At 48.4% G+C, this 15,459-nt stretch overlaps 1 protein-coding gene across 8 annotated transcripts in view; it reads left to right on the top strand.

The window, feature by feature from the left end:
• PTPRO (protein tyrosine phosphatase receptor type O) overlaps window positions 1-15,459 on the top strand; it is a 463,930-nt gene that overhangs the window by 356,307 nt on the left and 92,164 nt on the right. For all 8 annotated transcript variants that reach the window (XR_014473285.1, XM_083180720.1, XM_083180719.1 and 5 more), the window contains 2 exons: window positions 1,982-2,058; window positions 11,592-11,726. Coding sequence is in view for 7 of the 8 variants with exons in the window: in XM_083180720.1 (XP_083036846.1) it covers window positions 1,982-2,058; window positions 11,592-11,726 (212 nt within the window). In the remaining variant the exon portion in view is untranslated. The remainder of the gene's footprint in view (window positions 1-1,981; window positions 2,059-11,591; window positions 11,727-15,459) is intronic.

The raw sequence follows: 15,459 nt of genomic DNA, 5'->3' as shown, positions 1-15,459 counted from the left end.
GTGTGTGTGTGTGTGTGTGTGGGGGGGGGATTTATAAATAAGTCACCTTCTATTTACAGTAATTTGCATTAATGTCCAGTAGGCGGTAATGGACACGCCCAGTAGGCGGTGATGGACACGCCCAGTAGGCGGAGATGGACTCCAATGGTGCACCCCCTAAGAAAATGGGCTGCGCACGCCTACGAGTATATGAGTATATATAAATAATATATATAGCAGTAAAGGCTACCCAGCGTTACCCTTCTCCTCTGCAGTAAAGCTGCCTTATTTCAATATGGGGCAGATGTATGAAGCAGTGATAAGGAAGGAGAAGTGATAAAGTGCCTGGTACTTTATCACCGGCCAATCAGCTTCTAACTGTCCATTTTAAAATCCAACCTGTAATTTAACAGTCAGGAGCGTATTGGCTGGTGATAAAGTACCGGGCACTATATCCAGTGGTGGGATTCAAATAAATTAACAACAGGTTCTATGTCCTAATGCCCATTGAACATAAAGCCGCACGCCATAATGCCGATAACACATAAGGCCACACACCGTAATGCCCATTACACATGGTGCTACATGCCGTGATGCCAGTTACACATTTTGCAGCACACCATGATGCCCATTACATATTTGAAACATGTGCCACTTACCTACATGCTCATTGCTGGGGGGGTGTTGCTCGATGCCAGGGGCTTCATACTGAAAACCAAGGGGCTTCATGCTGGATACCAAGGGGCTTCCCAAGGGCCGCAACCGGGGTCCTTAACTCAGGGGGCTTAACTAGGCCAGGTGACTTGGTCTCTGTGAGCCCTGAAGGAAGGAGGTTATAAGTCCCTTAGTGTAGAAGGGGTGGAAATCAGTGGCAGAGTGCGGGTGCAGCCGGTAAGTGCGGGCATCTGGTCAGCCGGTAGTTGATGGCTGTTCGTGGTGGGCAGGTAACTGGTGGGCAGGAGACGGGGCGCCACATAAGCAGCTGTGACAGCCGGGCAGAGAGCTGCATGCTGTCCGGCTGTATACTGAAAGCAGGTCTGCGCGGCTATTTAGAATTCTCCCACTGGACCGAGAGACAGTAGGAGCTTGCGGCTGGCAGCCAATAAGAAGCCCCCATTGCCGCTCCTTATTGGCTGCCGGACCACGAGCTCCTATTAGCTCGTGGTCCAGCAGTAGCATTAAGAATAGCCGTGGACGGTGGCACTTACCTGCTTCCAGTATATAGCCGGGCAGCATGCAGCTCTCTGCCCGGCTGTCACAGCTGATTCAAGTTACTTGTGAGCCTCCACAGCGCTTCTTAGCCACTGGTTCTGCAGAACCGATCCTATATTAGGAAACGGTTGTGCAGAACCGGTGCGAACCTTATCACTGCTTCATAAATCTACCCCTATGTTCTCTGTATATTATTAAACAGATCCCATGGTCTCCTGGTATTATGTACAGTACTGTATGTACCACTCCAAAGGAATATCATGTATCACATTTACAATGCAATCTGGGTGAATTGTTACCGCATTGTAAAATGCGATACTAGCACTGGGATGTATCGTCCCACATGCGCATGGACAGGGCTCTGCGATGTGCTCATTTGAGGGGTCCAGGGATGCGAAGCACTGCTGCCCGATGTTGATACATGTGCGGGATCGGCGATTCCTGATGCAGTCCCCATTTGGTACATTAGGGTGATACCCGGCTAACCCACGAAAACACCCGCCGTAAATATTGTTTGATAAATGCGGCCCTAAGTGGCCATAAATAGAGCAATGCAAACAGTGCCACCTGTAGGCTGCTCATGTTACTACGCCCAAGATAAATAATAGTATGTTTCTACAATGTAATGTTACATCATGGGATGACTATAAATGGAAGACAATGCGACCTACGCTAATTACAGTATTGATTACTTAGAGCATAACTGTATGAAGCCTGTTACCGTGTGATACTTGTTGGTCTGGTATTGGGAGAGAAACAATTACCACTGTCCTTTGCTTCCCTTCCCTAGATGACTTTAGCCGGGTGAAAGTGGTGTCCACAGAGGAAGAGGATGGTGCTGATTACATTAATGCAAATTATATTCCTGTAAGTTTGTCGGGGGTTCAGAATTTATAAGTAAATGTTTCTTCTTATGACGTATCACACACAGAAATAATGTGGCTGCACATTACCATGTGTCACACACAGATACAACGTGGCTGCACATAACCATGTGTCACACACAGATACAATGTGCTGCACAATACTATGTGTCACACACAGATACACAACGTGGATGCACATTACCATGTGTCACACACAGATACACAACATGGCTGCACATTACCATATGTCACACACACAGATACAACGTGGCTGCACATTACCATGTGTCACACACAGATACAACGTGGCTGCACATTACCATGTGTCACACACAGATACAACGTGGCTGCACATAACCATGTGTCACACACAGATACAACATGCCTGCACATTACCATGTGACACACACACAGATACAACGTGGCTGCACATTACCATGTGTCACACACAGATACACAACGTGGATGCACATTACCATATGTCACACACACACAGATACAACGTGGCTGCATATTACCATGTGTCACACACAGATACAATGTGGCTGCACATTACCATGTGTCACACACAGATACAACGTGGCTGCACATTACCATGTGTCACACACAGATACAACGTGGCTGCACATTACCAAGCGTCACACACAGATACAACGTGGCTGCACATTACCATGTGTCACACACAGATACACAACGTGGATGCACATACCATATGTCACACACACAGATACAACATGGCTGCACATTACCATGTGTCACACAAACAGATAAAACGTGGCTGCACATTACCATGTGTCACACACAGATACAACATGGCTGCACATTACCATGTGTAACACACACAGATACAACGTGGCTGCACATTACCATGTGTGTCACACACAGATACAACGTGGCTGCACATTACCATGTGTGTCACACACAGATACAATGTGGCTGCATATTACCATGTGACAAACACACAGATACACAACGTGGCTGCACATTACCATATGTCACACACACACACACACACAGATACAACGTGGCTGCACATTACCATGTGTCACACACAGATACAACGTGGCTGCACATTACCATGTGACAAACACAGATACACAACATGGCTGCACATTACCATATGTCACACACACAGATACAACATGGCTGCACATTACCATGTGTCACACACAGATACAATATGGCTGCACATTACCATGTGACACACAGATACAACGTGGCTGCACATTACCATGTGTCACACACAGATACAACGTGGCTGCACATTACCATGTGTCACACACACAGATACAACGTGGCTGCACATTACCATGTGTCACACAGATACAACGTGGCTGCACATTACCATGTGTCACACATACAGATACACAACATGGCTGCACATTACCATGTGTCACACACAGATACACAACTTGGCTGCACATTACCATGTTTCACACACACAGATACAACATGGCTGCAGATTACCTTGTGTCATACACAGATACACAACATGGCTGCACATTACCATGTGTCATACACAGATACACAACATGGCTGCACATTACCATGTGTCACACACATATACAACGTGGCTGCACATAACCATGTGTCACACACAGATACAACGTGGCTGCACATTACCATGTGTCACACACACAGATACACAACATGGCTGCACATTACCATATGTCACACACACAGATACAACGTGGCTGCACATTACCATGTGTCACACACAGATACGTAAAGCTTGATGACCAGCGCTCAGGCACTAACATTCATGTGATATAGTGTGCGTATTATGATGGACAAGTCTATGAGCCAGTGTATAAATGAAAAGTTATTTATTAAAGCGGAGTAAAAAGGCAAGAGAAATGACTGCACTGTTCTGCTCTGTGTAGCAGCAGCTGTTGATAGCCGGGGAAGGGCTAAAGGGCACAGCGTGCTGTTAACAAAGTCTCCTGTACGGGATAAGCACAGTCAGGTGGGGGAGGGGGGGTGATGCTGGGTGGGGGCAAGTGGGGGGTCGGGGAAGCACAGTTCGGTGGTACTGGGTTTGGGCGGTGCCCAGATAGTCCCGGACTGGCAATGCAGGAGTTAGACAGCTGGATGCCCACAACGGGGGGAGTACAGTTCTGGGTCAAGGAAGGTGTCAGGGTGTCGTCGAAGGCTGGCGTCCCAAGCACCTCCGGCGGTGCACCGTGCACGTACCTGATACCCGCTTGGTCTTCTCCCGTCTGGAGGGTCCTCGGCGATGTCCACGGCTTGGAGACTGTACCGGCGTCTGCTGTAGGGGAGGACGCCGGCTGTCAATCCACGCCGCTTCTACAACAAACAGCCGCACTTCCGGGTTCTGCGGGGATCGCGTAATCGGAGGAGCGAGCTGGTTGGTGGAGCAGGGTGGGCTCGACTCCTGGGTAGGAGGAGACTTGGAGGCTTGTAGAATGATGTTGTGTAGATGGATCCAACGCGTTTCTGCCCTTGTGGGGCCTTTCTCAAGGATACATGGGGTTGCTGGTGAGCCTGGTTTATAGGGATTGTTGGTCACTCCCCCTTGGTGGGTGGTGGCCATAGGTTCCCGGCGCTGTCAATCAGAGAGGTTGTGCAGTCAGCTGATTGCACGGGGTTCTGTGTCAGTTTCATCTCTGTGCAGCAAGAATTATAATGCACTGTGTGAATATGGATACTGGAGGTACTGTTCTGTGTGGGGTGATTAGCCTATGGATGATGCCATATATCATCTAGAGGTTGTTCCCAGGTTAAAATCTATGTTCAGCCCTTTAGGTGCTAGTGTCTGTAGTTGGAAAATCCAGAACAGTTCCCTTCTGTCAAGTTGTTGGGCAAAGTCCCCTCCCCTCCAGTTTCTCTTAGGTGCTTCTATGATGGTAAATTCCAATCCCTTGGGATTGGAGTGATGTTTTGCTTTGAAATGAGAGGACACACTATGCTGTTCAAAACCTCTTTTAATGTTCCTCACATGTTCATAAAGTCTGGCACTCAAAGACCTAACAGTTCTACCCACATACTCTAGTTTGCAGGGACATCTCAAAAGGTATATGATACCTGTAGTGTTGCATGTAAAATGTTCCCTATGTGTGAATGTCCTGTCTATAGTTGTGGAGTACCAGGTCATCTGTTTTTTGGTGGTCAGGTCTTTGCATGCTTTGCACCCTGAGCATCTCCCACAATAAAAGAAGCCCTTACTGTCGGTCAGGGTCGTTTGTTTAATGGATGTGGGTTTTAAGTGGTTTTTGGTCAGTTTTTGTTTCAGGTCAGGGGCTTTTCTGAAAACTACTGTCGGTCTGTTTTGTATGTGCGTAGTGAGGTCAGGGTCTTCGCATAGGATGTGCCAATGTCGGTTTAGAATTTTTTTGAGCGGGTCAGCTGCTTGGTTATATTGGGTGATGAAGAGTGTTTTTTACTGTTGTCTGTGGTTTTGTTTTTGTCTTTGACTATCAATGTCTCACTACGTTCCATTTTAAGTATGTCTTGTTGTGCTTTTGTCACTAATTCTGGGTCATAGTTCTTTTCTAGGAATTGTTGTCGCATTTCTGTCGATTGTAGTTCATAGTCAGATGTTTTGGAGCAATTACGCCTTAACCTGTGAAATTGTCCTTTTGGTATGTTACTGAGCCAGGGTTTGTAATGTCCACTGTTGTATAGAATATAGCTGTTTACATCTACATTCTTTTTGTAAGTTTTGGTGTGTATTGTGTTCTGGTCTATGTATATCTCCAAATCTAGGAATTGGACTGATGTCTTGCTGAAGTGTGTGGTGAATTTTAAGTTTCTATTGTTTTCGTTCAGTTGATGTGTGAATTGATTAATGGAATCTTCTGAGCCTCTCCAAATGAATATGATGTCATCTATGTATCGCCGCCATAGGATGAAGTTGGCGCTCCAGTCATGCTCACCCCAAATATGGTCCTCCTCCCACTTGCCCATAAATAGGTTTGCATAACTGGGCGCCACTTTTGATCCCATGGCGGTCCCGGTGGTCTGTAGATAGAATGCATTGTCGAACCAAAAGTAGTTGTGTAGTAAAATGTAGTCTAGGGATTTGATGATAAAGTCTATGTGTTCTGGCGGTAGTTGTGATGCTGTTTCTAGGAAGTGTCTGGTGCTGTTGAGCCCTTGTTTGTGGTTAATTATTGTGTACAGTGACGTGACATCACTGGTTGCCAACCAGTAATCATCACTCCAGGTTGTGTGTTGTAGTGTGTTGAGGATGTCAGTGGTGTCGCGGATGTAGGATGGAAGGTTTTTGACAATGTCTTGAAGGAAGTTATCTGTATACTGTGCTAGATTGGCTGAGAGTGAATTGATCCCAGAGATGATGGGCCTACCTGGTGGGTTGTGTGGGTCTTTATGAAGTTTGGGTAAATAGTAGAATACCGGTATGATGGGGTGGTCTGTCTTGATAAATGTGTGTTCTGCTTTATTCAAAATGCCTAGTCGTTTGCCATCATCTAAAAGTGTGTCTAGTTCTTTTTTGAAGTCAATTGTGGGGTCTCCCTTCAGGTGGAGGTAGGTGCTTGTGTCTCCTAAAATTTTAGAGGATTCTTTTATGTAGTCTGTTGTGTTCAATATCACAATGCCCCCCCCCCCCCCCCCTTATCTGCTGGTTTGATGACTATTTTGTTGTTGTTCTCTAGTTCTGTAATAGCTTCTTTTTCCCGTCTGGTGAGGTTGGGTTTGTGGGTCCTAGTGTTTTTGAAGTCAAGTGTGTCGAGATCTCTGCTTACCAGTGTTTCAAATGTTTTGATAAAAAGCCACCATATCAAAACATTTGAAACACTGGTAAGCAGAGATCTCGACACACTTGACTTCAAAAACACTAGGACCCACAAACCCAACCTCACCAGACGGGAAAAAGAAGCTATTACAGAACTAGAGAACAACAACAAAATAGTCATCAAACCAGCAGATAAGGGGGGGGGGGGGGGCATTGTGATATTGAACACAACAGACTACATAAAAGAATCCTCTAAAATTTTAGGAGACACAAGCACCTACCTCCACCTGAAGGGAGACCCCACAATTGACTTCAAAAAAGAACTAGACACACTTTTAGATGATGGCAAACGACTAGGCATTTTGAATAAAGCAGAACACACATTTATCAAGACAGACCACCCCATCATACCGGTATTCTACTATTTACCCAAACTTCATAAAGACCCACACAACCCACCAGGTAGGCCCATCATCTCTGGGATCAATTCACTCTCAGCCAATCTAGCACAGTATACAGATAACTTCCTTAAAGACATTGTCAAAAACCTTCCATCCTACATCCGCGACACCACTGACATCCTCAACACACTACAACACACAACCTGGAGTGATGATTACTGGTTGGCAACCAGTGATGTCACGTCACTGTACACAATAATTAACCACAAACAAGGGCTCAACAGCACCAGACACTTCCTAGAAACAGCATCACAACTACTGCCAGAACACATAGACTTTATCATCAAATCCCTAGACTACATTTTACTACACAACTACTTTTGGTTCGACAATGCATTCTATCTACAGACCACCGGGACCGCCATGGGATCAAAAGTGGCGCCCAGTTATGCAAACCTATTTATGGGCAAGTGGGAGGAGGACCATATTTGGGGTGAGCATGACTGGAGCGCCAACTTCATCCTATGGCGGCGATACATAGATGACATCATATTCATTTGGAGAGGCTCAGAAGATTCCATTAATCAATTCACACATCAACTGAACGAAAACAATAGAAACTTAAAATTCACCACACACTTCAGCAAGACATCAGTCCAATTCCTAGATTTGGAGATATACATAGACCAGAACACAATACACACCAAAACTTACAAAAAGAATGTAGATGTAAACAGCTATATTCTATACAACAGTGGACATTACAAACCCTGGCTCAGTAACATACCAAAAGGACAATTTCACAGGTTAAGGCGTAATTGCTCCAAAACATCTGACTATGAACTACAATCGACAGAAATGCGACAACAATTCCTAGAAAAGAACTATGACCCAGAATTAGTGACAAAAGCACAACAAGACATACTTAAAATGGAACGTAGTGAGACATTGATAGTCAAAGACAAAAACAAAACCACAGACAACAGTAAAACACTCTTCATCACCCAATATAACCAAGCAGCTGACCCGCTCAAAAAAATTCTAAACCGACATTGGCACATCCTATGCGAAGACCCTGATCTCACTACGCACATACAAAACAGACCGACAGTAGTTTTCAGAAAAGCCCCTGACCTGAAACAAAAACTGACCAAAAACCACTTAAAACCCACATCCATTAAACAAACGACCCTGACCGACAGTAAGGGCTTCTTTTATTGTGGGAGATGCTCAGGGTGCAAAGCATGCAAAGACCTGACCACCAAAAAACAGATGACCTGGTACTCCACAACTATAGACAGGACATTCACACATAGGGAACATTTTACATGCAACACTACAGGTATCATATACCTTTTGAGATGTCCCTGCAAACTAGAGTATGTGGGTAGAACTGTTAGGTCTTTGAGTGCCAGACTTTATGAACATGTGAGGAACATTAAAAGAGGTTTTGAACAGCATAGTGTGTCCTCTCATTTCAAAGCAAAACATCACTCCAATCCCAAGGGATTGGAATTTACCATCATAGAAGCACCTAAGAGAAACTGGAGGGGAGGGGACTTTGCCCAACAACTTGACAGAAGGGAACTGTTCTGGATTTTCCAACTACAGACACTAGCACCTAAAGGGCTGAACATAGATTTTAACCTGGGAACAACCTCTAGATGATATATGGCATCATCCATAGGCTAATCACCCCACACAGAACAGTACCTCCAGTATCCATATTCACACAGTGCATTATAATTCTTGCTGCACAGAGATGAAACTGACACAGAACCCCGTGCAATCAGCTGACTGCACAACCTCTCTGATTGACAGCGCCGGGAACCTATGGCCACCACCCACCAAGGGGGAGTGACCAACAATCCCTATAAACCAGGCTCACCAGCAACCCCATGTATCCTTGAGAAAGGCCCCACAAGGGCAGAAACGCGTTGGATCCATCTACACAACATCATTCTACAAGCCTCCAAGTCTCCTCCTACCCAGGAGTCGAGCCCACCCTGCTCCACCAACCAGCTCGCTCCTCCGATTACGCGATCCCCGCAGAACCCGGAAGTGCGGCTGTTTGTTGTAGAAGCGGCGTGGATTGACAGCCGGCGTCCTCCCCTACAGCAGACGCCGGTACAGTCTCCAAGCCGTGGACATCGCCGAGGACCCTCCAGACGGGAGAAGACCAAGCGGGTATCAGGTACGTGCACGGTGCACCGCCGGAGGTGCTTGGGACGCCAGCCTTCGACGACACCCTGACACCTTCCTTGACCCAGAACTGTACTCCCCCCGTTGTGGGCATCCAGCTGTCTAACTCCTGCATTGCCAGTCCGGGACTATCTGGGCACCGCCCAAACCCAGTACCACCGAACTGTGCTTCCCCGACCCCCCACTTGCCCCCACCCAGCATCACCCCCCCTCCCCCACCTGACTGTGCTTATCCCGTACAGGAGACTTTGTTAACAGCACGCTGTGCCCTTTAGCCCTTCCCCGGCTATCAACAGCTGCTGCTACACAGAGCAGAACAGTGCAGTCATTTCTCTTGCCTTTTTACTCCGCTTTAATAAATAACTTTTCATTTATACACTGGCTCATAGACTTGTCCATCATAATACGCACACTATATCACATGAATGTTAGTGCCTGAGCGCTGGTCACCAAGCTTTATTTATTACTTTCTGAGTTGGGACTCACTCGACTTAGCAGCCGGCAAATCCAGGTTTGAGCGCCACCATCAATTATTGGTAACACACACAGATACGTGGCTGCACATTACAATGTGTCACACACGCACAGATACAATGTGGCTGCACATTACCATGTGTCACACACAGACACAACGTGGCTGCACATTACCATGTGTCACACACAGACACAACGTGGCTGCACATTACCATGGTCACACACAGATACAAAGTGGCTGCACATTACCATGTGTCACACACAGATACAACGTGGCTGCACATTACCATGTGTCACACACAGATACAACGTGGCTGCACATTACCATGTGTCACACACAGATACAACGTGGCTGCACATTACCATGTGTCACACACAGATGCAACGTGGCTGCACATTACCATGTGTCACACACAGATACAACGTGGCTGCACATTACCATGTGTCACACACAGATGCAACGTGGCTGCACATTACCATGTGTCACACACAGATGCAACATGGCTGCACATTACCATGTGTCACACACAGATATAATAGTTACTATATTCCATACCGTGTAACTAGATGCATCATTGCGTGTATGTATATTACAGTTACTATATTCTATACCGTGTTACACCATGCATCATTGTGTGTATGTATATCACAGTTATTATATTCTGTACCGTGTTACGCCATGCATCAGTGCGTGGATGTATATCACAGTTACTATATTCTATACCGTGTTACTAGATGCATCAGTGCGTGTATGTATATCACAGTTACCATATTCTATACCGTGTTACTAGATGCATCAGTGCGTGTATATATATTACAGTTACTATATTCCATACAGTGTTACGCCATGCATCAGTGCGTGTATGTATATCATAGTTACTATATTCCATACCGTGTTACACCATGCATCAGTGCATGTATGTATAATAGTTACTATATTCTATACCGTGTTACGCCATGCATCAGTGCGTGTATGTATATCACAGTAACTATATTCCATACCGAGTTACGCCATGCATCAGTGCATGTATGTATAATAGTTACTATATTCTATACCATGTTACACCATGCATCAGTGCGTGTATGTATAATAGTTACTATATTCCATACCGTGTTACACCATGCATCAGTGCATGTATCTATATCATAGTTACTATATTCCATACCGTGTTACACCATGCATCAGTGCATGTATGTATATCATAGTTACTATATTCCATACCGTGTTATACCATAGTTACTATATTCTATACCGTGTTACACCATGCATCAGTGCATGTATGTATAATAGTTACTATATTCTATACCGTGTTACACCATGCATCAGTGCGTGTATGTATATCATAGTTACTATATTCCATACCGTGTTATGCCATGCATCAGTGCATGTATGTATAATAGTTACTATATTCTATACCGTGTTACGCCATGCATCAGTGCGTGTATGTATAATAGTTACTATATTCCATACCGTGTTACCCCATGCATCAGTGCGTGTATCTATATCATAGTTACTATATTCCATACCGTGTTACAACATGCATCAGTGCGTGTATCTATATCATAGTTACTATATTCTATACCGTGTTACGCCATGCATCAGTGTGTGTATCTATATCATAGTTACTATATTCCATACCGTGTTACAACATGCATCAGTGCGTGTATCTATATCATAGTTACTATATTCTATACCGTGTTACGCCATGCATAGTAACACAAGTGTCTATATCACTACAGGGATACAACATGCTACAAGAATATATCGCTACACAGGGACCATTGCCGGACACTAGGAATGACTTTTGGAAGATGATTCTTCAACAGAAATCACAAGTTATCGTAATGCTCACCCAGTGCAATGAAAAGAGACGGGTTAGTGGCGTGTATTTGTGTGATCTGTGGAGGCTCTTGTTGCCAGTAGAAGATCTATCATTTGAATGTGTCATTGTTTCAATAGGATATTTTGGAAATTTTCTGCCTAAAGCCAGAAGTGTAAGTACAGCATATTGGCAGCGAGGCTACCTTATAAAGGGTGGTGATCCCGGCCCCATAGAAATCAGAGCCTGCCTCACCCCCTCATTTTCCGGCATCATCATGAATCATGTCGTCATAGACCCTCCACTTGACAGGATTGCTACTCTATTCACAAAGACCCCTTTTCTAGCCATGAAGTACAGTATGTGTGTATCTAGAGTTCACGCTCGAATTTTTTTAGGGCAGGGCACTTTTTTATCAATCGGGAGGGCGCATTTTATAATACAATTTACATTAAAAAAAATATATAAAAATTGCACACTGCACTTGTCATACTCTGGTGTGCCCATACCATGTTTTGTCATAATGACAATTACACATTATGGCACACACTTTAATGCCTCGTAGACATTATACCACACACTGTATTGCCCATTACACGTGATGGCATACACACCGAAAGTTCTCAGCGGCATGTCAGTGCGGTAGGGGGCAGTGTGAGGGCACAAAGTGCTACACACAAAATGGGCGGGGTGCATTTTGAGGTTTTAAAAACGGCAAGATGCAGCACCCTGCAAATGATGCTTAGAGGGAACACTAGTATTTATACTAAGGTTTTGCAGATGATCCCTCGTTGCACCAACGGACATAGGAGCAGATCAGAGAAGGCAGCGAGAGGCATCTAATTACGTCTCCTGCTTAATTTCTAGATCTTCATACAGCAGCTGCAATGAATGCCGTGTGACCTGCGCCCAATGCCATGTGACCTGCGCCCAATGCAGCATGATCTGCGTCCAATGCCATCTGATCTGCGCCCAATGCCGTGTGAACTGCGCCCAATGACATCTGATCTGCGCCCAATGCCGTGTGACCTGCGCCCAATGTCGTGTGACCTGCGCCCAATGCCATGTGACCTGCGCCCAATGCAGCATGATCTGCGTCCAATGCCGGCTGATCTGCGTCCAATGCCGGCTGATCTGCGCCCAATGCCGTGTGACCTGCACCCAATGCCGTGTGACCTGCACCCAATAACGTCTGATCTGCGCCCAATGCCGTGTGACCTGCGCCCAATGCCGTGTGACCTGCGCCCAATGCAGCATGATCTGCGTCCAATGCCGTCTGATCTGCGCCCAATGCCGTTTGAACTGTGCCCAATGCCGTGTGACCTGCGCCCAATGACGTCTGACCTGCGCCCAATGCCGTGTGACCTGCGCCCAATGTCGTGTGACCTGCGCCCAATGCCATGTGACCTGCGCCCAATGCAGCATGATCTGCGTCCAATGCCGGCTGATCTGCGCCCAATGCCGTGTGACCTGCGCCCAATGCCGTGTGACCTGCGCCCAATGCAGCATGATCTGCGTCCAATGCCGTGTGACCTGCGCCCAATGCAGCATGATCTGCGTCCAATGCCGTGTGACCTGCGCCCAATGTCATGTGACCTGCGCCCAATGACGTCTGATCTGCGCCCAATGCTGTGTGAACTGTGCCCAATGCCATGTGACCTGCGCCCAATGCCGTGTGACCTGCGCCCAATGTCATGTGACCTGCGCACAATGACGTCTGATCTGCGCCCAATGCCGTGTGACCTGCGCCCAATGCCGTGTGACCTGCGCCCAATGCCGTGTGACCTGCGCCCAATGCCGTGTGATCTGCGCCCAATGCCATGTGACCTGCGCCCAATGACGTCTGATCTGCGCCCAATGCCATGTGACCTGCGCCCAATGCCGTGTGACCTGCGCCCAATGCCGTGTGACCTGCGCCCAATGCCGTGTGACCTGCGCCCAATGCCGTGTGACCTGCGCCCAATGCCGTGTGACCTGCGCCCAATGCCGTGTGACCTGCGCCCAATGCAGCATGATCTGCGTCCAATGCCGTGTGAACTGTGCCCAATGCTGTGTGACCTGCGCCCAATGCAGCGTGATCTGCGTCCAATGCCGTGTGACCTGCGCCCAATGCCGTGTGACCTGCGCCCAATGCCATGTGACCTGTGCCCAATGCCGGCTGATCTGCGCCCAATGCCGTGTGACCTGCGCCCAATGCCGTGTGACCTGCGCCCAATGCCGTGTGACCTGCGCCCAATGCCGCGTGACCTGCGCCCAATGCAGCGTGATCTGCGTCCAATGCCGTGTGACCTGCGCCCAATGCCGTGTGACCTGCGCCCAATGCCATGTGACCTGCGCCCAATGACGTCTGATCTGCGTCCAATGCCGTGTGACCTGCGCCCAATGCCGTGTGACCTGCGCCCAATGCCGTGTGACCTGCGCCCAATGCCGTGTGACCTGCGCCCAATGCCATGTGACCTGCGCCCAATGCCATGTGACCTGCGCCCAATGCCGTCTGACCTGCGCCCAATGCCGTCTGACCTGCGCCCAATGACGTCTGACCTGCGCCCAATGCCGTGTGACCTGCGCCCAATGCCGTGTGACCTGCGCCCAATGCCGTGTGACCTGCGCCCAATGCCGCGTGACCTGCGCCCAATGCCGCGTGACCTGCGCCCAATGCAGCGTGATCTGCGTCCAATGCCGCGTGACCTGCGCCCAATGCCGCGTGACCTGCGCCCAATGCCGCGTGACCTGCGCCCAATGCCATGTGACCTGCGCCCAATGACGTCTGATCTGCGTCCAATGCCGTGTGACCTGCGCCCAATGCCGTGTGACCTGCGCCCAATGCCGTGTGACCTGCGCCCAATGCCGTCTGACCTGCGCCCAATGCCGTGTGACCTGCGCCCAATGCCGTGTGACCTGCGCCCAATGCCATGTGACCTGCGCCCAATGACGGCTGATCTGCGCCCAATGCCGTGTGACCTGCGCCCAATGCAGCATGATCTGCGTCCAATGCCGTCTGATCTGCGCCCAATGCCGTTTGAACTGTGCCCAATGCCGTGTGACCTGCGCCCAATGACGTCTGACCTGCGCCCAATGCCGTGTGACCTGCGCCCAATGTCGTGTGACCTGCGCCCAATGCCATGTGACCTGCGCCCAATGCAGCATGATCTGCGTCCAATGCCGGCTGATCTGCGCCCAATGCCGTGTGACCTGCGCCCAATGCCGTGTGACCTGCGCCCAATGCAGCATGATCTGCGTCCAATGCCGTGTGACCTGCGCCCAATGCAGCATGATCTGCGTCCAATGCCGTGTGACCTGCGCCCAATGTCATGTGACCTGCGCCCAATGACGTCTGATCTGCGCCCAATGCTGTGTGAACTGTGCCCAATGCCATGTGACCTGCGCCCAATGCCGTGTGACCTGCGCCCAATGTCATGTGACCTGCGCCCAATGACGTCTGATCTGCGCCCAATGCCGTGTGACCTGCGCCCAATGCCGTGTGACCTGCGCCCAATGCCGTGTGACCTGCGCCCAATGCCGTGTGATCTGCGCCCAATGCCGTGTGACCTGCGCCCAATGACGTCTGATCTGCGCCCAATGCCATGTGACCTGCGCCCAATGCCGTGTGACCTGCGCCCAATGCCGTGTGACCTGCGCCCAATGCCGTGTGACCTGCGCCCAATGCAGCATGATCTGCGTCCAATGCCGCGTGAACTGTGCCCAATGCTGTGTGACCTGCGCCCAATGCAGCGTGATCTGCGTCCAATGCCGTGTGACCTGCGCCCAATGCCGTGTGACCTGCGCCC

Source organism: Crinia signifera, chromosome 4 (assembly GCF_055691185.1).
Source record: "Crinia signifera chromosome 4, ASM5569118v1, whole genome shotgun sequence".
NCBI classification, from domain to species: Eukaryota; Metazoa; Chordata; class Amphibia; order Anura; family Myobatrachidae; genus Crinia; species Crinia signifera.
This window is presented reverse-complemented; position numbering and strand designations above follow the sequence as displayed.